The sequence below is a fragment of the Olea europaea genome, chromosome 4 (genome assembly GCF_002742605.1).
Source record: "Olea europaea var. sylvestris chromosome 4, O_europaea_v1, whole genome shotgun sequence".
Taxonomy (NCBI): domain Eukaryota; kingdom Viridiplantae; phylum Streptophyta; class Magnoliopsida; order Lamiales; family Oleaceae; genus Olea; species Olea europaea.
Window position 1 is genome coordinate 9793803 of NC_036240.1, and position 22020 is coordinate 9815822.

Below are 22020 nucleotides of genomic sequence, written 5' to 3' on the forward strand. Positions count from 1 at the left end.
ACAATAATCACTTTCTTGCAAGCATTATGGATTCTCCAACTTTTGCAAATGAATCCCCTTCAAAAAGCACACGAACGTAAAAAATTACATAAGTTGTAATTTGTCATATTTTTCTTTAAATGCTCTTCGAGTACCGGTTTACGTTGTAATTTTGTAATATTTAACAAAAAACCGGGTGTTTTCAATTTTACCGCCGATGTATTCCATATTTGTGTAAATAGCCTGTGGTCAAGTATTGAGGTACCATTTCTAGGTTGAAGATAAGAATTGAGGTACCCTTTCTAGGTTGAAGATTGGACTGAGCATATTTTACTACGGGCTTTTTTTTGCTAATGGACTTAAAACAAAATTGAAAAAGGGAAATCACACACAAACCTACTTTTTCACTCACATTTCAATAATCAGGTACAAAAAATTTATCTTTCAAAAATTAAGTACACCCACTCTACCCATCCCACGTACCCTACATCCCTATCTCCAAGACCTGCACCACTACAAAAGCCCATGTCGCCGTTGATGCCCACTACGATCAACTACTTGCCGAACGCCCACTATCCTTTCCCGCTCCATTTCACCTCACATCACATCACCCTAATCAGATCTTTACCCTATTTTCCTAAGAGAAATGTCAGGTATACAGGTTCTGTTTCACAGAATCCCTACCAATGCTCACAAATAATGGGTCCCACACGGGACCCATTTGTATTAAAAAAAAAAACCCCACCACTCACCCCATATATGTGAGTGATGGTATGAGTTCTGTGAACCCGTACTTGTACGTGTATCATCACTCTTTTCCCGAATCACAATTCCCATTTCACTGCCACGGCTTCGCCCTCAAATCCATTTCCACACTACCATGGGAAGAATATTTGGTTGTGGCGTTTGTCGTAGCATTCGAGGCACATGAAGATATCATTTGATACAAGACCTATGAGGATTCTTCTATGAGCAGTCCACACAGATCTTGTTGCCCTAACTGCGATTGGAGCTCCCAGAGTCGACATGAAGCCCTTATTTTGTGATAGATCATGTAACTAATTCGATTATTGTTTCGATTTTGATGTGGTGTGTCTATGTTCTATGATTTTGGTTGAGTTATTGGATCGGATTTGGAAGATAATAGTGAATCAGATATGGTCGTGAGGCTATACAAAATGATTTGCATGGGCGACAACCATTATGGGTAATGGTGGTGGTGGTTTGACTATGGTAGCAGGGGTGGATACAGACATTTTGAGTTAGGGGACACAATCAAATTTTATACAATCGAACACTTTGTTCTTAATTTTTGAATGATTTATACTTGATTTGAGAAAATATAGATTTACATTTAAAAAATAATTTTTCCTCAATATTTTGCTCATCATTTTCATCTATTTGATTTTAAACAGCCATTTTATTAATATTTTGTTCATAAGAAGAAAATGCATATCTAAGTTTAGAAAAATTGTGTATTTGATACAAACAATCAATTCAAGTAATCGAAAGAAAAAACATATAATCAATATTCAATATTAATAATCAGTCAAATAAACACAAATCATTAAATATAAGTTAAATTTTATATAATTAGTTTAGACACATGCTATATACACAAATATGAAAGAAGAAAATGTAGATTTAGGTTCTATTTAGTTGAAAATTTGATTGAAAAGTGAAAATTTATAATAGATGTAATAATTTGTAGAGAAATTATAAGAGCCCATTTGGTACGGATTAAAATCTGATTTTAATCTAAGTTAAAGTCAAACAATCAATATTAACCATATCTTTCATTGTTTCCACAACTTTTCAGCTACATATTTAAAAAAATTCTATCACAATCTACTAAAAAATCTAATTTTAATCCCTACCAAACATCCTTTAAATAAATTTTAAAAATTAGAAGGGTTAAAATTTTGGTAAAAGGCGTGGGGGGAGAAAGTAAGATAGAGCAAGAAAAAAGAAAGAAAATTCAATTTATTGTGATTTTGTCCCTGATTGGTGAGAGATTAAAATTGAATTTTTAGTAAATTTTGATAAAAGTTTAAAAAATTGAGAAATCCATTAAATAAGTTATTAAAATTAATTGCTAACTTTTCAATCGATACAAAATAAAACTTTATTCGAAAAAAAAAGAATGAAAAAACAAGAAAATCTCAAAAGTTAGGGGTCAAGTGACCCCCCAAGACGCCCTGGGTCCGCCTATGTATGGTGGTGTGGTGGCACAACGATTTGGTCTTCTCACTTATGTGATCGTGGAGGTGGTGGTGGTGGATTTTTGAAGTGTGTTTGAAGGTGTTGGTAGTGACTCTGACAGTGGTTTGACTATAGATTGAAGTAGGTTTGATTGGGTTGGATGGGGGTGAGTTGAAGAGTTTGTGATAATGGTGGTACGATAGTGGTGGTGATAGTGACATCGAATTTGGGTTATGCCGATTGTGAGTTGAAGAGCAATTGTGATCAATGAAATGGATAATTTCTAATCTTAAAATGTGTGATTTGTAACTAAATTTGTAATTGTAACCTACAATTTGTTTTTTTGTGATCGATAAATAAGTTGTAGCCAGTTAATTTGATAATATTTGTCGATAAATTAGTTGTGATTAATTAATTTTAATAATTTTTCCAATAAACAAATTGTGAGAAATTAATTTGATAATTTGTGATCGATAAATAAATTTTGAGTTATAAAAATATGTGATTTATAATTAAATCTGTAATTATGGCCCACGTTTGTATCTTATTGATTATGTCGATATGTGATTTGTGACTATTACATAATTATAATCATAAATTTTATATTAATGTAACCTAGTCCTTACTTGAGCTCCATTCTTTTGATAAGAATGAATTTTTGAGTAGTGTATTGATGGAAAATGTGTGGTTAAAAAATAAGGAAAAATATTGAATTTGTGTGAAATATTATTTTAGTGAAAAATATGTGGTTGAAATGATGTCAAAATATTATTTAAAAATGTATTTTTTTTTTAATTGGAAATCTTCAAGTTTGAAAGTGTATTTTGAGGCTATGGTAATTATATGTATTTTTCCAAAAACCAAACGTTAGAGGCCCACACTTTCGGCCCATATTTAATCAGTGGGAATTGCAACTTTTCAGTTTCTTATTTTATCCAAACTTTGCAGCCAGCTTTCAGCTCTCGGGAACTTTCAGGAAGAACCCTAAACCAGTTTTTCACCAGCAAGGTAAGATTTCATGATTTTGAAGTATTTGCGTTTTTCTAAATTATTTATGTTATCATTTTTCTTTAACTCAATGAAAATTAAACTATTGTGATTCATTTCCGCAAATTGGCTCAATATTTTGCACTTTGCGCGTTCCCCTTAGTGCTAAAAAGTGTAGTAGGTAGTTTGAAATATCATTTGCATCTGATTGACATCGCTTAATACCCTTTCCCCCCTCTAATTTCCTTTCAAAGATATATTTTTGTTACCATATGTTCTAAAAATGTCAATGTGAGCTATAAAACTAGGAATTTATCATTTCAAATTTTATTTGTTTTAAGTGGGGGAAACTTGGAATACTAACTGTGATAACTTCACGTGTTCTCTCTCTCTCTCTCTTTCCATTTTTTTTTTTTTGGTGAGTTTCTCATGGTATTAGTGTTCTGTTTCATTTTAATTATATTTAGAAAACCCCAATTTTACATTTTTGGATGGAGAGAATGGTTCTAGTTGGATTTTATTGGATGAACTCTGGCATATGCTTCTGTTTCTATGTTGGTTTTGAAGAGGAAAATAGAGGAGAACTCTTGATTGTTGTGTGTGTGATAGTAAAGGAAAACACTAGGAGATGACTGCTAATGCAAAATTGGTGTGGCTTTCGCTAACCTAATAGAACGAAGATATTAGGACAGAAACATGCTTAATTTTTTCCCTGACACCACTAAGATAAGACTGAAATGTCATAAACTTTCCATATTTTGTTAGCGATGTACCTAATAGTTTTTAAGGCAAGTCATTCTTATTTTTATGCTTCTTCTCCTCCATAAGTTGCTGCAATTGCAAGCTTACCTTTTTGCAATTTCAGCACTGTAAATGCTACAATAAAAATCTACTGTTTCCTAATTATATATGGAAAACAGCTTTGTTTGATCAAATTTAATGTTCTGACCCTTCCATAGTCTATTGTATTGCACGTGGATTTTGACTTGATGCTGCAAGTGCTTTACGCAGCAAATACTTGTGGCACTAGAAGAGTGGGAAGCGGTGAAGGTGAAGGAGGCTGTGAGAGGACATAGAAATGATGTGAGGATGGTGGAGATTTTTTGAATTATTGGGTGATGAACAAGAAGAAGGTATTTATAGTTTTTAGTGTGTTGTTGGGCCAAAAGAGTGTTTACACAACTATGGAGGAAACAGACTTAGTGAAAATGATAAAAAACCATTTTTGGGTCACCGGATGGTTGGTGTTGTTAGTATTGTTATAATTTTTTCTAGTTTGCACTAGTTTTTACCTGGCGATAGTTTTGGATATGTGGACTGGGCTGAGGTTCAAAAATTGAATCACTTTTGAGGTGTTGGTGAGGTCGATTTGAAAAATAACCTGAGGTCGGAGTCTGATCCGTACTGGTGATAAGTACCTTGTCTTTTTTTGAATAGAAAGGTGACGTCTTGCATAAAGTTAAATTACAAAACTTATCTCATTTTATGTAATTTTTTGTTGACACTACCATTGATTTTTCTATGATTATGTATTTGCACCCTTCTACCCCATCTTGTTTTATTTGAAATCCTTGTAGGGTTGAGAAAAAAGTCCGTTCAAACCGATACTTGCATGGCCCCACTTCGAATGGGACTTGGATTACCTGTCTAACTAGGTAAACAAAGCGAGTACGGGGCGGAGGTCATTGCTCCGCGCGGGTACGGGGTAGGTATGGGAAACATAGTCCTTGCCTTGCTACCTATCCCATTTAAAGTTAATTTCAAATTTAAGTTTTTTATCAAATAAAAATAAAAGATTTATCTTCATTTTTAAAGAGGATGTGAGTTATTTTTAACATATTGGAAAAAAAGTAATAATATTTAGTAACGACAAACAAAAAATAAAATATATAAAAAAATAAAGCCCATCCCCTCCCCGTTTTAATCGGATATAGGGTGGGGCAAGTTGCAAAAGTATCCGATGGGGCGGGAATGGCCAACCCGTCCAGCGTTTGCATCCCTAAATCCATTGGAAGATATCATTATGACTCTTCAATATATGTAGTTGTTTCTTCATGTCCCAATATTTGTTTATATGTTACATCGCAAATCTTGTATTCTGTTAAAAAAATTCTTCTAATCTTATAGGGGTTTGCCAATCCCATAAAACTTAAGTTGTAGTCCACCATTTTACCAGACCAGAATATCATTTATGATATCTTTCCATCTAAATTATTGAGCATAATTATTAAAGCCTTCAGATTTAGGTATTTTCAGTATGATGGAACATAGTGATAGCCAGTTGGTCACCATTGAAGGTTTATTGAAGAATGAAAGGAGTTTAACATCTAGAAATGATAGAACGGTCTGCTACTTGTTATTTCTGGAAAGGTGGTCAAAATGATGACCAAGGTTAATGAAAGTCAAATGATTGATTTATATTTAGGCCCCGTTTGAGTCACATTAATGTAAGAATGAGAATGAGAATGAGAATGAAAAATATAGTTGTTACGGGTCCCATACAAGAGGTAGAAAGTTAAATATGGTGGCTTGATGTGATGGATAACGGTTATATTTTTCATTTTAATGGGCAAATAATGGGAAACAAACAGGAGCTTAATATGTTAATCGAGTGATTAATGAATGTTATGTCCAAAGAAGTGTAGAGGAATTCCAAAAGTGCTATGAATGCGGTGTTTGTTTCTATAAGATCATGAGTCAAACAAATAAAATAGATTCAAAACCAAATCCACTGTTCATTGTGTCAAAGCCTTGTATCTTTCCTACATATTAGTTGCAGTGTCTCTTTTATCTCCTGTAATATAATTCGTATGAATCCCTCCTTATCCTTCCTAAAGTTCTCCTTTAACCCCCAATCTCCTACTCCTATTTCTGGTGCACTAGCACTTACAGTATTAAATATGTCCCCCCTCTCTCTACACTCACACACTCACACGCACAAGATACAGATGGATAGATGCTGCATGTGGCCACAATGTATTTGTTTTAATTGTCATGAGTATGTTGTGTCCAAAATTATTCGAACAAATCATACTAATCTTCATGTTGTAGGCTAGCAAAATCCATACATGTATATATGTGTGTCTTCATCTGTAATGATGTTGATTGTATTGGAGAACTTTTTAAATTTGATTTTTTATTTAGAGCTCGTTTGAGCCACATTATTTGTAGAATGAGAATGAAAAATAGAGCCGTTATGGACTCCACACAAGAGATAGAAATTCAAAAATAATGGCTTGATGTGATGGATAACGGTCATATTTTTCATTTTAATGAGGTAAAAATGGGGCTTAAACAGGGCCTTGGTGGATAACAAATGAGCGATGCTTTTTTTTTTTTTTTTTTCTCCCTTTACCCATAGTTTCCGTAGATATTTTTTTCCTTGGGGGTGAACATTTTTGTTTTGTAATTGTATATGCAGAAAGCAGAAGTGAGGATGCAAGTCGAAAGTTCTCTGTCTGTGGTTGGTCCAAGGCCAACAGAGTTGTCAACTATGATACATAGTGGTGGCCCACCAGTGCCTGGACCAAATGGGAAACAGCGGACTTCGAGCTTGGAGTCACCAATCATGTTGCTAACAGGGCACCAAAGTGCAGTCTACTCAATGAAATTCAATCCAGCAGGGACTGTTGTTGCATCTGGTTCACACGATAAGGAGATATTCTTGTGGAATGTACATGGTGATTGCAAGAACTTCATGGTCTTGAAAGGGCACAAAAATGCTGTGTTGGAAGTGCAATGGACTACTGATGGCACACAAATAATATCGGCCAGCCCAGATAAGACTTTAAGAGCATGGGATGTTGAGACAGGGAAACAAATAAAAAAGATGATGGAACACTCATCTTTTGTGAATTCTTGTTGTCCCGCTCGAAGGGGCCCACCTCTTATTGTCAGTGGGTCGGATGACGGGACTGCAAAACTGTGGGATATGAGACAAAGGGGGTCCATACAGAATTTTCCGGATAAATACCAGATTACAGCAGTCAGTTTCTCGGATGCATCGGATAAGATTTACACTGGTGGCATTGACAACGATGTAAAAGTGTGGGATATTCGGAGAAGTGAGGTTATTATGAAGCTCCAAGGACATCAATATATGTTAACCGGCATGCAATTGAGTCCAGATGGTTCTTACCTTCTGACTAATAGCATGGACAACACTCTTCGAATATGGGACATGCGCCCCTATGCGCCCCAAAATCGCTGTGTGAAGATTTTGGAAGGGCACCAACACAATTTTGAGAAGAACTTGCTGAAATGTGGTTGGTCACCCGATGGAAGCAAGGTCACTGCTGGTAGTAGTGATCGCATGGTCCACATATGGGATACAACTTCTCGTCGCATATTGTATAAGCTTCCAGGTCATACTGGATCAGTTAATGAGTGTGTCTTCCATCCCAGTGAGCCTATCATTGGCTCTTGCAGTAGTGATAAGCAGATATATCTTGGTGAAATCTAAACGACCTTCGGTAATTTCTCCATCATCTTTTCATACAGTTGTGAGGTTGAAAGTAGTAGCTAGCCGTTGAGACCAATTTGTGGACAAGTGACGGTATCGTGGAAATTGTGACGCGTTTTAGTTAATTTTTGATCGTTGGTGTTGATAGGTGTTCCATTTAGCAATTATGGCATATGAGAATTTGTTGCAACACGTATCTTTAGCTGGGATCGGAATTTAGCTAACTTTTCTATATTTTTCGTGTTTTAGACAATGAATGTGTAGCATAGATTTGTGTTGCTGTGTTGATGACATTACTATGTGCAAGATGTTCATCACAAAGGTTAGTTAAAGTGAAGAGTTGCCCGTGTACAGGAGAACCTTTTCCAGCTAACATGTGGGCCCACCTCGTAATTCAAAAATATTGATATTCAAGATTGGATTACTATCTCTCATCATATGGAAGAGACGTGTTTAACTCAAGATTGGATTACTATTTCTCTCATCATATGGAACAAAAATAGGAGACGTGTTCAACTCACTTGGTACATATTCATGAAGTAGATGTGTTGCTTGACTAGACTTGTGTCTTAGATCAAAGAATAATACCATCATGTTTGATTGATGTTTAGCACCAATTTATGTCATCATATGGAGGAGACGTGTTTAACTCAAGATTGGATTACTATTTCTCTCATCATATGGAACAAAAATAGGAGACGTGTTCAACTCACTTGGTACATATTCATGAAGTAGATGTGTTGCTTGACTAGACTTGTGTCTTAGATAGAAGAATAATACTATCATGTTTGATTGATGTTTAGCACCAATTTATGTGATAATGAAATTACGACCTCGTTTGCTATCCATTTTTTTCAAAATGTATTTTTCTCTTTATTCTTTTTATCCACACATTCTTTATTAAAATAATATTACACGTAGCCCTTGTTTGAGCCACATTTTTGGATTGAAAATAAATTTTTGAATAGTGAATTGATGGGAAATGTATGGTTAAAAAATAAGGAAAAATTTTGAATTTAGATGTAATATTATTTTATTGAAAAATGTATGGCTGAAATGATGTCAATTCACTGTTGAAAAATGTATTTTTTTTTTAAATAATGTGGCTCAAACAGGGCTGTAAATCAAAACATTTTTCTTATTTTTCAATCACACATATTTCATTAATTTACTATTTTAAAATGCATTTTTACATAAAAATGGGTGTCAAATACCCATTTTAAAATATGTAAAATGCATTAAAATTTTATTGAATAATGTGGAAGTGACTCATTACTATTTATATTAGTGTTAAGTAGCTGAATATCATCATCACTTTAGATCCAATAAAGTAAAATTCGAAGATTAATTAGTAACAAAAAATATCAAACATTTCTTTATTAACATAGGATTTTTCATGATAAAATCTAGCTCACCCAGTCTCATTTTCAATGTATCTTTATTTTATTATGATTGTCAAAGTGGACGATTATACAGATTCTTTCAATATTACTCATCAAAAGTTCAGAATTTACTTGCGATCCAAAATAAAAATTTTGTTCGATTTTGCTTGGAAAAACTTCAAAAGTTGAAGACACATTTTATGAGACTCATAAATTTTATCAACTTTTATCAAAATTTGCTAATATTTATATCTAAAGTTTTGTCAAACAACCCAAATTATCAATCTAGGCTATGTATACCAACTACGATCAAATTTTAATTAATTTCAAGATTAACGTACAAAATGACAAATAAAAGAGGAGAAAGCTCTTACCCTACAACACGAAGACGGAACTAGAGGCGAAAGAGTTACCTTTTTCTATTAAGAAATTCACTAAAAGCTATCAAAATAATTGCAATAAGTAAAAGCTAAAAAAAGATGACTAAAAATAATTATTTTTCACTAATTAATAATTATTTATGTAAATACTCCTTTGGATTTACCTCATGAAAATGAACGGCCCAACGGTCGTGGGGTCCAATGAGTCCATGGCCCACTATACGTCCCTTCGTTAACCCAAAAAGTCAAGAAAAGAATCTGGTGGACCGGGCCCAGGCTCCATGTTGACTAACGCCAAACGACGTCGTATAAATCCAACAAAAAGATCTCCCACTATTCACACACACCTGTATCATTTCACGCACACAGTACACAAGCACTGAGTGTGAGACCTCGATGGCTTGGTTGTTGAAAAATCCGGTGACTTTTCTGTACATTTCCGACGTCCAGTCACCGGAATACTTCTTTGCTAAACGTTTGCGTTCCAAAGACAATTCTGTGGGATATAACAATAATTCTTTTAATAGTAGTATCAATATCGGAAATTGTAGTAGTATCAATGGCAGTTAGAGTAAAATTTTGTGTGAAGCAGTTTCTGTGCAGCCACAAACTGATACTGAAGGCCTTAACATTGCCGAAGATGTAACCCAGGTGGGGTTTTCGGGGTTTCATTTCATTTTTCCTACTTAAACTGGCATTCTGTATTTTTCTTTTTTGTGCAGCTTGTTTTCTTTAAATTTTTTGGTGAGATTACGACAATATTGGTTATCTTTTCGTTTTAGCTTTACCTTTTTCTTTTAGTTTAAGTAATACTTTAATATTGGTTTTTGTTTTGTTCGTGTATTCTTGTAAGAACAGCTGAGGCAATTGCTTGTGGTGGTATTAATATACTCGGGCGACTTATAATCCTAGTTAGTTTAGAGGAAATGAATTGATTTGTTGTTTTAATGCAAAAATCAGTTGTCAAATAATTCAAATGATAAAACAAATTCTCAGGATTAAATAGAGACTTCAATACGAATTATACAGAGTTAATATTTGAAAGGTAAATCTAAGTTGGAAAAAACCTTGTTGTCCAGTGCCAGATGGGCCCTGGACGGACAGGGGGGCCTGTGAGGTCATTCTATTGCTTGTATGTATTTTCAGCTGAAATGGAGTCAACTTGATGAGGAATGAATGTCAAAAATATTCTTGAAGCCTTGTGGGTAGGTTGAGGCTATAATTTTCCTTTAACATTTTATATTGCCCTCCATTATATTTGACACAAGCAGATAGAATGATATGAAAATATCTAATATAGTTTGGTTAGTGTATATTAAAAGCAATATTTGTTTTTCTTTCCTTGGATATATTTAAAATTACCTTGACGGAAAAGCCTTTAATTTATTGATTAATTATTATTAGTTCACTATTGACACAATGTGGCAGCTTATTGGGAAGACACCAATGGTTTACTTGAATACTATTGTAAAAGGTTGTGTTGCTAACATAGCCGCGAAGCTTGAGATTATGGAGCCATGTTGTAGTGTCAAGGACAGGTGAGAACGCTCCTAGTTTTTTATTTAAGATTTTGTATTTGCAAACAAATGCATTCATTGGTTGCTTTCTGCCTCCTCGATATGTTTCAACTTTCAACTTTACAGCAAAGTAAAAACTCAAGATAACGTGGTTAGCTGTCAATTATGATCTGCTCCAGTTCATATCTATAGTTACACAATATCTGAATTACACTCAGTTTGTTTGAGGCTTGACAATTTATATCCTGTTAAGATTAGGATCCTGATGTCTCACATGATTGAGCTTAGCATCTATTTGTTTATATTGTTATTTCTTGTTGTTTGATGAAATTAATATTTTTGATACAAGGATCTAAATATGAGATGATGTCCTGAATATATTCTCCTTTTCTTACAATAATCTTTTGCTTTCAGGATAGGATACAGTATGATAGCTGATGCTGAGGAAAGAGGAGTTATAACTCCTGGGAAGGTAAGACGTGTGTCAAAGTACATTCCTAATTCCATAAATGTTTGATTTCTTTACCCTTAGTCCCCTTCCCCTGAACCACCAAAAAAAAGGCGAAGAGGATAAGAAGGAAAGTGTAGTAATGTATACAATAATGGAGCAGTTGACTTTACCTTTATTAGATTTTCTGTTCACTCTGTAATGACCTATCATTTTTATTTTAATAATGTCAGGGAGATCAATTACTGCCATTGACCTTCCTATAAAACTTGAGCCAGATTTTTTTTTTCTTTTCCATATCATTTGCAATGTAGATAAATAGAATCCATTTCCGATATGATTGTTACATACATGCCCATATAGCACTGCTGTTCTGGTGGATCTTAGTTTTTGTGCACATTGTATTTTCAGTTGTTCTGCCCTCTTATTATTTCATAGTCCAGCCCATTCTGACGATTTCAGTGTTACATTGGCATGCCGGCCTTGAAATTATTAGTTCAAATGAGTAAAGAGATTGTACAATTTTCATCAGCTTGAATTTCACATTCAGTAGTTTGATGAAAATGGTATATTGCCTAAAACATTGGAAAGGTTGTATTTATAGTTCACCTCCAACTTATTCACATAGGTGAGTTTTTGCACTAGTTTGTTGGCTTCTAGTTATATTGTTTTGATCAGTTTGCTTATGATTCTTGCTTTTTACTGCTGAAAGGTCAATTGAATACCCCTTTACTTGTTGAGGTGAAATGGATGTGCAAACAAATTACTGTTAGCTCTGTAGTGTTGTATGATTATCGGATATGGTCTGGTTTTTATCTTATTATCACCACATAGATGGCAATGTCACCTTACTTGCATCTGGTACATGGTACTTTGTAATGGAAATCTGTTTTTATGCTAGAGTGTTTTGGTTGAACCTACAAGTGGAAACACTGGTATTGGGCTCGCATTTATTGCTGCTTCGAAAGCATACAAACTCATCTTGACAATGCCTGCTTCAATGAGTCTCGAGAGAAGGGTTCTTTTGAAAGCATTCGGAGCTGAACTTGTTTTAACTGATCCAGCCAAAGGTATGAAAGGAGCTGTGCAAAAAGCTGAAGAAATATTGAGTAACACCCCCAATTCCTACATGCTTCAACAGTTTGACAACCCGGCAAATCCCAAGGTTCTTTTGCCTTCTTCCTCATAACTTATGCTCTGATAGAATCAATTTTCTTTTCTCTGCCTTTTGTCCCCTCTCTCGGGTGGGTTAATCAAAGGATTGTGTTGTCAGTTGTGACCTTTTGGACTTGAAGTTAGTTTTTTTTTTGTTTTTTTTAGCACCTCTGAAATGAGCTCAAGTGTCTGTGGCAATTAAACTCGTGTCTTTTACCTTTTCTGGCAGTGATGTTCTTAATGTAAATTTGGTTGGAACTTGGAAGTTTATCTAATGGGATATCATCTGGATTTCAATTTTTTTGTGCTCTATATTTATATCTCATCTCAGAACAAGTAATTTGATTTTTTGAAGGAAAAGGGATGACATTGAAATTGTAGATGATAGTACATATTCGTGTATCTTTTGCAGATACACTATGAAACAACAGGTCCAGAGATCTGGGAAGACACAAGTGGCAAGGTGGATATTCTTGTTGCTGGGATAGGGACTGGTGGAACCATTTCAGGGGTTGGTCAATACCTCAAAAAGCACAATCCTAATATTAAGGTACAGAAATTTGCTCAGAGAAACTCATAGATGCCTGCACAGTGACATGTGAGCTTAATACCGATGAACTCATTTCCATATTGCCTAAGAAATCAAAGTTTTTCAAAAACTCAGGTTTTTTATTTTTTATTTTTTATTGTAACACCATTCTTTGCTTCTGTTGCATCAGATTGTTGGTGTGGAACCGACAGAAAGTAACATACTATCTGGTGGAAAGCCTGGTAAGATGACAAGCCAAATATAATATGCTTATTTTTCTGGGTTAAACTGTGTATTGTTCTGGCATCTGCAATTTGAAACTGCAGGCCCTCACAAAATTCAAGGGATTGGAGCAGGTTTTATACCAAAAAATTTAGACCAAGATGTGATGGATGAAGTCATAGAGGTCTGCTTCTTGGTTCCATTGTATTCTACACAACTAATGAATGCTTTGTCACATTAATGACAATAACTTCAAGCTTTTTACTCATTATTTGCTGAGCTAATTGATCAATCTAAATGTTATTGTCATTCTAAATGAGGAGCAGTAACTTTGGGAGTTTTAACTCTAAATTTAGGGTTTTATAATGCACTTTCTTAGATTATCCCTTTTGATTATCTTGGATTTTGGTGAAGACAATGTTGAGGTTTTGCTTCACACATGGAATAGTTCTAGATTTGGTTGCAAAATAAATTAAAAATTTCCATAAATCCTTGATCATAACTAGGCAGGAAAACATTATCTTTTATTTTTGTTTCTTCAGACAGGTTCAAAGTTCAATTGAAATTTTTACCATGTTCTGCCAGTTGATTTTATTTTTTATTGTTTTGTGGCGCAGATATCAAGTGATGAAGCTGTTGAAACTGCAAAGCAATTAGCTCTTCAAGAAGGCCTGCTGGTTAGTTCTTCACTCGGTATTATGCCTAATATATTAGATCTCTTTTCCATCTAGATGAACACATGACCGAACAATTATTATCTCCTCTATTTCCTATTAATTTGGGAACAAATTATAACGGTGGTCCCACCCTTTGACAAATTAAGCATTTGATCCCCAATAAAATTATGGCATTAGATCCCCAATCATTCATCTTTGTTGCATGTGGGTCTCTACTTGATGGAATTGTCAACTTTTCCATCGAAGTGTAAGTTTCTTGTAAGTTGAGTGTTTTTTCAACAGAGGTGCTTGACAAAAATAACCCTCGAATAAGTGACCTCGTGCACAAGGGATTCTGGAGGAGTGGAAATTGGCCGTAAATATGGAAAACTATTTGGTAGGATAAGACAAGGTATTTCTGGTATGAGAAAATTAAAATGTGGAAACATCATATACTTACATTTATAACTATGGGTAGCAAAGTTGAATGCCAAACTGCATTTTTATATGTTTTAAATTTAAACTTTAAGAACAGTATTTTATAGTTTACATCATTTGTTCCATCTTTATCCATAATCCCCTTATGCACACACTTTTTAGTTATGGTCTATATACTCAATTCCATATCTTGTTGCATGTTATGCCATGTGAACTATTTCTTCTTACCTTTACTCCTTACCAGGTGGGCATTTCTTCTGGAGCAGCTGCTGCCGCTGCCATTGAGGTTGGAAAGAGACCTGAAAATGCAGGGAAGCTTATTACGGTATGTTGATTAATGCTTGTAAAGTGATGCCTCATATTGTTCAAGTTGATATTCTATTCCCATAGAACTTTGAGTAGTTTAGAATCGAAACATATATGTCTGCGTTGCCATCTTTAGAAATCTCATACTTTTTAAACCATAAATATCTGAAATGCACAAGGTTGTTTTATGATATTTTGAGCACTTTTTCATACAAGATAACGATAGCAACTCAAGATGTAAGTTACAGAAAATCCAAGCATTTCACTTATTCTTGCAAACTTTGTTTTTAAGTCTTGAAATTGGGCTACCTAATATTTTGCTGTGTGTCGTATCAGCAACTGCCAAAGAGGTTCAGGATTAATAGACTGTAATCGTACATTGTATAATAACATTTTAGTTCTTCCCCAAAAACTATTTTGATATGTTAGTAAATTGTACTGTTGCTTTACTTCCACCATGGGATACTTTGTCGCCTGAATGGTATTTCTCTAGTGTTAATGATCCTAGTTCCTTGAAAAATAAAGTTTTTTAGCAGTTCCACTGTGATTTCGAACTACCATCTCTTTGAAGGTGTTGACTGTTGACGTATGTTAATCAAAGCTGCTTAAAAGATTATTATTTGTCACTGATGAACGTCATCTAATTTCTTGGAAGTAGTATGTAGGACACCAGAGATGATGCATTGTTTTCTCATCTTCCTACCACTTTCCTAGAGGGGTAGGAACTGATGTTCGACTTTTCTCAGTTATCTTGTTAAAATACCTCGTTATTTTTCAAGGGCAACAATTTCAGTGCTTCAATAAGTTTTATGGTTCATTGCTTGAACAAGCCAGTCTTTCTTTAAAGGGAAGCTTGTAATGGGACCAGTAATTCATGGCCTATTGGTTTTCTAATAAAACAAATAGTGCATGATGCCGATATCTCATGTTTTCGAGTTTAACTCATATTAAATAACGTATTCTTGCAGGTCGTTTTTCCAAGCTTTGGGGAACGTTACTTATCTACTGTTCTTTTCCAGTCCATTCGGGAAGAATGTGAGAAAATGCAGCCTGAACCGTGAATCCCTATTGCCGAAGCTACAGATTGGTAATTGTTCTTTTGCAATCTTGCTTGTACTCACATTTTCAATCAGTTGTGTACAGTACACCACAGTTAGGTCTTTGGTTGAGTGTGAACAGTGTGTTTTTCTCCATCTTGCTTGTTGTAACCATTAGACGATTGAGTTAAATATGTGAATTAGTCTTAAAACTTTGTCGGTTTTATGATAATAAGAGCATTATTTTTATCTCGATGTCGACCCTCGTGGTGGAAATGTTGATATTTTGGATTTATCTGAAATAGTATGAGAAATATTTGTCAGTTTTGTAAATTTTTGTCTCAACATTTGAATTTCAACTTGATCAAGGAAGTTTAAATTTTGAAGACGAGACGAATATTCATGATTATTATGGGATTTCATGGATCACATTTTAATTGTATGAAATTTTCATTATATTTAATCATTGTCATATTGATGTTCTCAACTCTTTTTCATGGGATGTGTTACACGAACATAGAGCTTGACACAGCGGTTAACATAGCACTCACACATCGGGAGGTCGGCATTATTTTATTCATGGGGTCCCACACTTCGACTGTGAGTGCTATGTCAACCGTCGTGTCAACGGCTATGTTCGTTTGGCTTTTTCCCTTTTTCATTGCATTCCTATCGTTAACCTCCAATTAATTAGCACTTCTTGTCTATGGTGACAATTTTGTCCCAAAATTCCATTAAGTGAAAAAAGATTTATTTTTCCCACACACTTTGAAATAAGCACATAATAATAATAATAATAATAATAATAATAATAATAATAATAATAATAATAATAATAATAATAATAATAATAATATTTGTATCTTTTTTTAAAGTCCATTAATAGATTTTTGGACGACATTATCCTTCACAAAGGATAATGCATGTTAATAAAGAAAGTTAATGATAAGAAAACGATGAAAAATGATATGTTTGTATGCATGTTAATACATTAGTACAATCAAAATAGTGGTGCATTTATATGAAAATGTAGTTTGAATATAATAAATCGAAATTGGCCTGCACGCGAATGCAGCTTTCAATAATTTGAATATTTGATTTATAGATTTAGGGTTATTCTTCTTGAATAGGCCAACGTGGCCTCGTCCATATAACAGAGCCCATAGATTTAATTTCCCTTTTCGCACTTAGTCCCTATTTGACCAACGTGGCCTTGTCCATATAACAGAACCCATAGATTTAATCCCCCTTTTCGCACTTAGTCCCTATTTGATTTAGTTAACAAAAGTTGTACTCGATACTTTATTACATCTTTTCAAAAAAATATTTTATAAACTTTTATTAAAATTTACTAAAAATATAATTTTAACAAAATCAAACAGAGACTTTTGTTTGATGTGAATTAAAATCAGATTTTTAGTATATTTTGATAAAAGTTAATGAAATGTGTGGTTAAAAAGTTGTGAAACTTATGAAATACGTGGTTAAAATTAATTGTTGACTTTGATTTAAATTAAAATCTGAATTTTGAATCATACCAAACAAGGGCTTAATATTGATGAAGCCAAAACTGAAAAGTAAATTCAAATGATAATTAATAGATACTAATATGAAATCATATACATATGCAAAGCATGTTCAGTGTACTGTATTATATAATTCATTCATTCTTTATTTGTTTACATTATGGGAAAGCCTAACAACATAATTTCTTGGACTATGTAATAAAATTTTGTTTAGTATGCAAGCAAATTAAATAATGCAACACATACTGATTTGTTTAATAGTGTAAAGAGAGAGGTCCCCGACATACGTATTCCTTCGACAAAGGATACACGCATGCTATTATTATTTTTTTCCTAGTTTTAAAGGTTAAAGTTAGGTATGAAATTTTTTTGGACATATTTAGCACGCTCCTGTTTGACAACCATTATTTAAAAAAAAATTAAAAAAAATTGTTTTGAATAGTAAGTTTTAGGAAAATGTTTGGTCAAAATAGGAATTTTTTTTGAGTTTAAATACAGAATATTTTATTGTATATAGGAAAAAGAGTTTTCAAATAATGATTATCAAATAGGGGCTAACCAGACGACAGTTATGACAAGTTTTAATGCATATCATACTCCTTCAGTCATGTCTACTTGCATTTATATAATATAGATGCCCTTGTAGTAATAATACAAAATGTAAAAGAACATTCACATATGGTCGGCCTTGAGAATTTTGGTGTTTTGTATAATATTTTAAAATGATGCCTCTTTCATGTAATTAAAAAATTTACCAACACCAATAAAAAAAAAAAAAAAACTTAAAATAGTGTAACCCTTACTCTTCTAGAACCAAAAAAATAAAAAAAAAATAATGAAATATCAAGTAACAAAGACTGAGGGTAGAAATTCTTCTCTTTTTTATTTGATTGTTCTTTGTGGCATAAAGAGTGGGGGAAGAGAAAAATGACGTAAAAGGATTTGGGGTTAATTTTTTACTCTCCACTTTAATCATTTGGGTTAAAATAGATAGTTTAAAATTAAATATTGACTCAATATATTTTTCTTTTACCCTTTTTTCATAACTATTGTTAGGGTTGTCAATTGGGCCGAGCTGGCTTGCGGCTCGGCTCGTCAAAGCTCGGCTCGTGGGCTGCTCGGGCTCGTCAAATGACGAGCTTGAGCTTGAGCAGAGCGGGGGGTCCCGTCCAACGAGCCGAGCCCGCTCGGCTTGTCGAGCTCACCAAGCGGCTTGTGGGCTCACGAGCCGACTTGTCCAAAAATGTGGAAAAAAATAAAATTTTATTAATAAAATTTGAAATATTTGTCAAAAAAAAAATATCACGAGCTCGTGGGCCGAGCCGAGCTTGTCCACGAGCAACGAGCCGAACTCGTGGATCCGGCTCGGCTCGGCCCACTGCCATTTGTGCCCTTTAACTTACTTAACGTAATAATAAAAAATTAAAATTATAACTAGTAAAATATTTTAAATATATTATTACACACATATATACACCTATAACAAAATTTTTTTGGCGCCCTTATAATGTTGAGGTCCTATGAGGTGACTCAACTTGATCATTTTCAAGGTCACGCACCTCTACATTCATATCAATTAAAATCACCATGGGATATACAATTGACTAAACTCATACACGCTATCTGAAACCACCTTATTCCCATTTTTGGAGCGGAATGATCCACTCTTAAACACCTGCATGAGTCGGTTCTGGCCATCTTGAGTCGAACCCAAATCTCCTCTCAACCACCAACCACTCACAACATGCCAATGCCTCTCCATTCTCCACGGCCAAGCGATCGATCGGTTTCGATTGCTCTGCAATTGTTTATTCACTATTTTTTCTTGACCTTTACACTTTCATTCAAAACAAGTAAATTGTGGGTTTTCACCATTTCGTTTACTATTAAATCGTTACATGACTTCCGCATGGTAATGATATTCAACAACATACAATGATTATCTAATGAAAAAATAATGTGATACTCATAACATCAAAAGTCAATCAACAATTCAACATAACATGCTTGAAATCATTACAATGAGGATTGCATTTACAAATATGCAAGATATCACGTTCTTCGTACGATATTAATTTATTTACATGAATCGTGCTTTGGATATATTAAAACAGTATAAACTGGTTCCAATTCTACAGCTTAATCGTGTGTTACGACTTTTGAGCACGTAAAAAGTGGACTACAAGTTTGAACACCCAACACACAGATTCTCCTTGGTGATTACATATAATATTTATAAATAAGTTAAATATATTTGGTCATGCGACCTAACTTTTCAATAACAAATGTTGGTAAAGTTAAAAGAACATATTAGATTGGTGGATTAGATCGAATAAACTTAAAGAAGACACACAAGGTAAAAAAGAGTATGTCATCATCATGTTATGTGTCCATCTCAATTGTAATTTAATATATATATGTCAAATTCACGACTTAAAAAACTAATTGAAAAAAATTATGAACTTATAGATGCCCCTTCATTTTTATTGAAACAAAAGATAATATGTCAATGACGCTTTTCAATATATATGTGGAGATTGTGACGAAGCTATAAACTTCTTGAATTTAGGCTACAATAATAAGTTTACATAATTTAGCCTCTATTTGATTCCCATTATTTCCTCATTAAAATGAAAAATATGACTGTTATCCATCACATCAAGCCATCAAATTTAAATTTGTATCTCTGTGTGGGGCCCGTAACGGTTATATTTTTCATTCTCATTCTTCCAAAAATGTTATTTTAAGTAAGGAGTCCGAATATGACCAGAGAGACTGCTAACATACGTATGATGATGGAAGTATGATTAGCGCAAGAGAAATATATATTTTTTTACAAAATTTTCCAATTGCCCACCACTAATAATATTTTGAGAGAAACTATCTTTACATGTCTTTTTGGTGAATATATTTTGTGCAGCCCTAGTGTTCTCCTACCAACTTTTGAAATTTCCTGTTGTCTGCGACTTTAGAGACAACATAACAAAGATTCATATATTGAAAACTAGGTGTAGATTCTTTTTATCTATTTGTATGTTGATTCCATGTGGTGGCCTTCAAAACTTCGTCTATTTTCTTTTTATTATTTTCAGTCATTAGATGACCTATATTTGTATCACAAGTCCCTTATCAAATGATACAATTCACCTTCGCCCATTTATTTTCCTTCATTGTGTTAATATTTCGATTATGTTTGGTAAAAAAATTTGTTAATTATAAGAAGTAGGTCCTAAGGAATGTGTCGAAAAAAGTGAATAAAAGTCGTAGATCCTATTGAATGTATAGATAAAATATTATTTGACTAGTTTACAATCTTTAAAAAAATGAGGAAAACAAGCACTCTCTTTCCTTGATCATCATTCTTCTTCATACCTTTCAATTAATTTGTTTTGACTTGTGATTTCTTCGTGGGTTCTCAAGTATAACATCAAAGCAACTCTAAATTTCCGCCTATAAATTATCTTTTGAAGCTCTGCTTTAACAAACACTTTAAACATTACATTTCCATCACCAAGACTCGTGATTAATTATTATTATTATTATTATTATTAAAAGTCTTTCTATAATGTCCCCAAGAGAACAAATTAATGTGCCCGAGCCACAAATTTTTATCAGTATCGCCATGTAATTAAGTATTTTGATTTAAATTTTTTTTCCTTTTTAAGAGGTGGATGGAAAAACTTTAATATGATATACTATCGATTGTTCTAGTGTTAATTTTTTTTTTTTATATTCAGGTATCCCAACTTACACCAAACTAAATTCTGGACCTCCAAGACCCATGCCCCTAGAACCTTGGAGGGGGTAAATCGTGGGATATGCCTCAACTGGATCACAGGTTCCCCCCATTGACTCTACACTTCTGCGCATAAGAGACCCTCCTCCACGGTGATTGCTCCATACCAAATTTTTGGCTGTAGGTTCCCACCAGGAATCGAACTCTCCACTCTGCCGCTGGAAGCAAGCCAATGTTGATTGATTCACCAGTTGAGCTGTGTCCCGGGGGGCTAGTGTTAATTTTTTGAAACTACACTTGCTCGCTAATAATTAGTTAGAAACCAATACTTAAATGGAAATTATATAGTGATCAATATGATCGAGAAAGCAACATCTAGACAAGGAAAGAATTAGTAACAACTTAAAATTAAATCATTTAAAAGTAATCAAGAAACCATAAAATTCTTTTTATATATTACCCATTAACTAATTCCAAACATGTTACCGAGAAACATATGTATGCTAGAAATTATCCTACAAAAAACTTTGTTTCATAAAGTATAGGAAATATATATGTAGCAATAGGGATCCAATAGAAAGCAAGAAGCATATTTTGATTATCTTTGATTCCAAGCAAGAGAATAGGCCAAACATGACGTGAGTTAAAACCTAAATTCAAGAATGGATATTATAAAAAAAAACAAAGGCTGTGACGCACATGGGAATGACAAGTGCATTTTGCATAAGATAACTTTAGGCCCATAAATAATTCATGTCACAAGATGGCTAAAAAGTTTTCACATTTCAACCAACTAATACTTTATTTCTGTTTTTAGTGTTCTATAAGTTTTGTCCACACCACAAATCTTGATGGCTCATGTAGTTTCGTCGATCTATACATACGTACCAGAAAGTATTTCAAAAGAAACTACAACCTTATATATATATATATGTGTGTGTGTGTGTGTGAGTTGTGCTATTTGTACAGACCCATTTGCACAGGATCTATACAGATGTACACACATGGGGGTGGACCCCACACATGAGGTCCACCCTCATGTGAGAACTCCTGTACAG

General features: G+C 33.8%; 2 protein-coding genes across 7 annotated transcripts; both read left to right on the forward strand.

Moving 5' to 3' along the window:
- Positions 1-2999: 2999 nt before the first annotated feature.
- On the forward strand, positions 3000-8426 carry LOC111393578 (U5 small nuclear ribonucleoprotein 40 kDa protein-like). Of its 4 annotated transcripts, none has more exons than XM_023019180.1 (3): positions 3119-3189; positions 4180-4301; positions 6590-8426. In XM_023019180.1, the coding sequence occupies exons 2-3, from the start codon at positions 4287-4289 to the stop codon at positions 7628-7630; spliced, it is 1056 nt and encodes a 351-aa protein (XP_022874948.1). In that variant the 5' UTR covers positions 3119-3189; positions 4180-4286; the 3' UTR covers positions 7631-8426. The 4 variants fall into 4 exon arrangements, with proteins under 4 accessions (XP_022874946.1, XP_022874948.1, XP_022874947.1 ...); XM_023019179.1 differs by having other exon boundaries at positions 3129-3189; positions 4128-4301; XM_023019178.1 differs by lacking the exon at positions 4180-4301 and having other exon boundaries at positions 3000-3189.
- A 1287-nt stretch (positions 8427-9713) lies between these two features.
- LOC111393579 (cysteine synthase, chloroplastic/chromoplastic) lies at positions 9714-15955 on the forward strand. Of its 3 annotated transcripts, none has more exons than XM_023019184.1 (10): positions 9714-10043; positions 10821-10930; positions 11324-11381; positions 12259-12522; positions 12925-13062; positions 13232-13283; positions 13368-13447; positions 13881-13940; positions 14602-14682; positions 15632-15955. In XM_023019184.1, exons 2-10 carry the CDS (start codon positions 10839-10841, stop codon positions 15722-15724), a joined length of 918 nt encoding a protein of 305 aa, XP_022874952.1. In that variant the 5' UTR covers positions 9714-10043; positions 10821-10838; the 3' UTR covers positions 15725-15955. The 3 variants fall into 3 exon arrangements, with proteins under 3 accessions (XP_022874952.1, XP_022874951.1, XP_022874950.1); XM_023019183.1 differs by lacking the exon at positions 9714-10043 and adding an exon at positions 10506-10597; XM_023019182.1 differs by lacking the exon at positions 9714-10043 and adding an exon at positions 10516-10597 and having other exon boundaries at positions 10797-10930.
- The last annotated feature ends 6065 nt before the right edge of the window (positions 15956-22020 follow it).

Bases quoted from the DNA above. Each gene is read 5' to 3' on its own strand.
- LOC111393578 (XM_023019178.1), top strand. From the start codon at position 3,025: ATGTATTTTTCCAAAAACCAAACGTTAGAGGCCCACACTTTCGGCCCA. The intron at 3,190-6,589 runs GTAAGATTTCAT...TTGTATATGCAG, and splicing joins ACCAGTTTTTCACCAGCAAG to AAAGCAGAAGTGAGGATGCA.
- LOC111393579 (XM_023019182.1), top strand. From the start codon at position 10,565: ATGAATGTCAAAAATATTCTTGAAGCCTTGTGG. The intron at 13,284-13,367 runs GTAAGATGACAA...TTGAAACTGCAG, and splicing joins ACTATCTGGTGGAAAGCCTG to GCCCTCACAAAATTCAAGGG. The intron at 14,683-15,631 runs GTATGTTGATTA...GTATTCTTGCAG, and splicing joins ATGCAGGGAAGCTTATTACG to GTCGTTTTTCCAAGCTTTGG.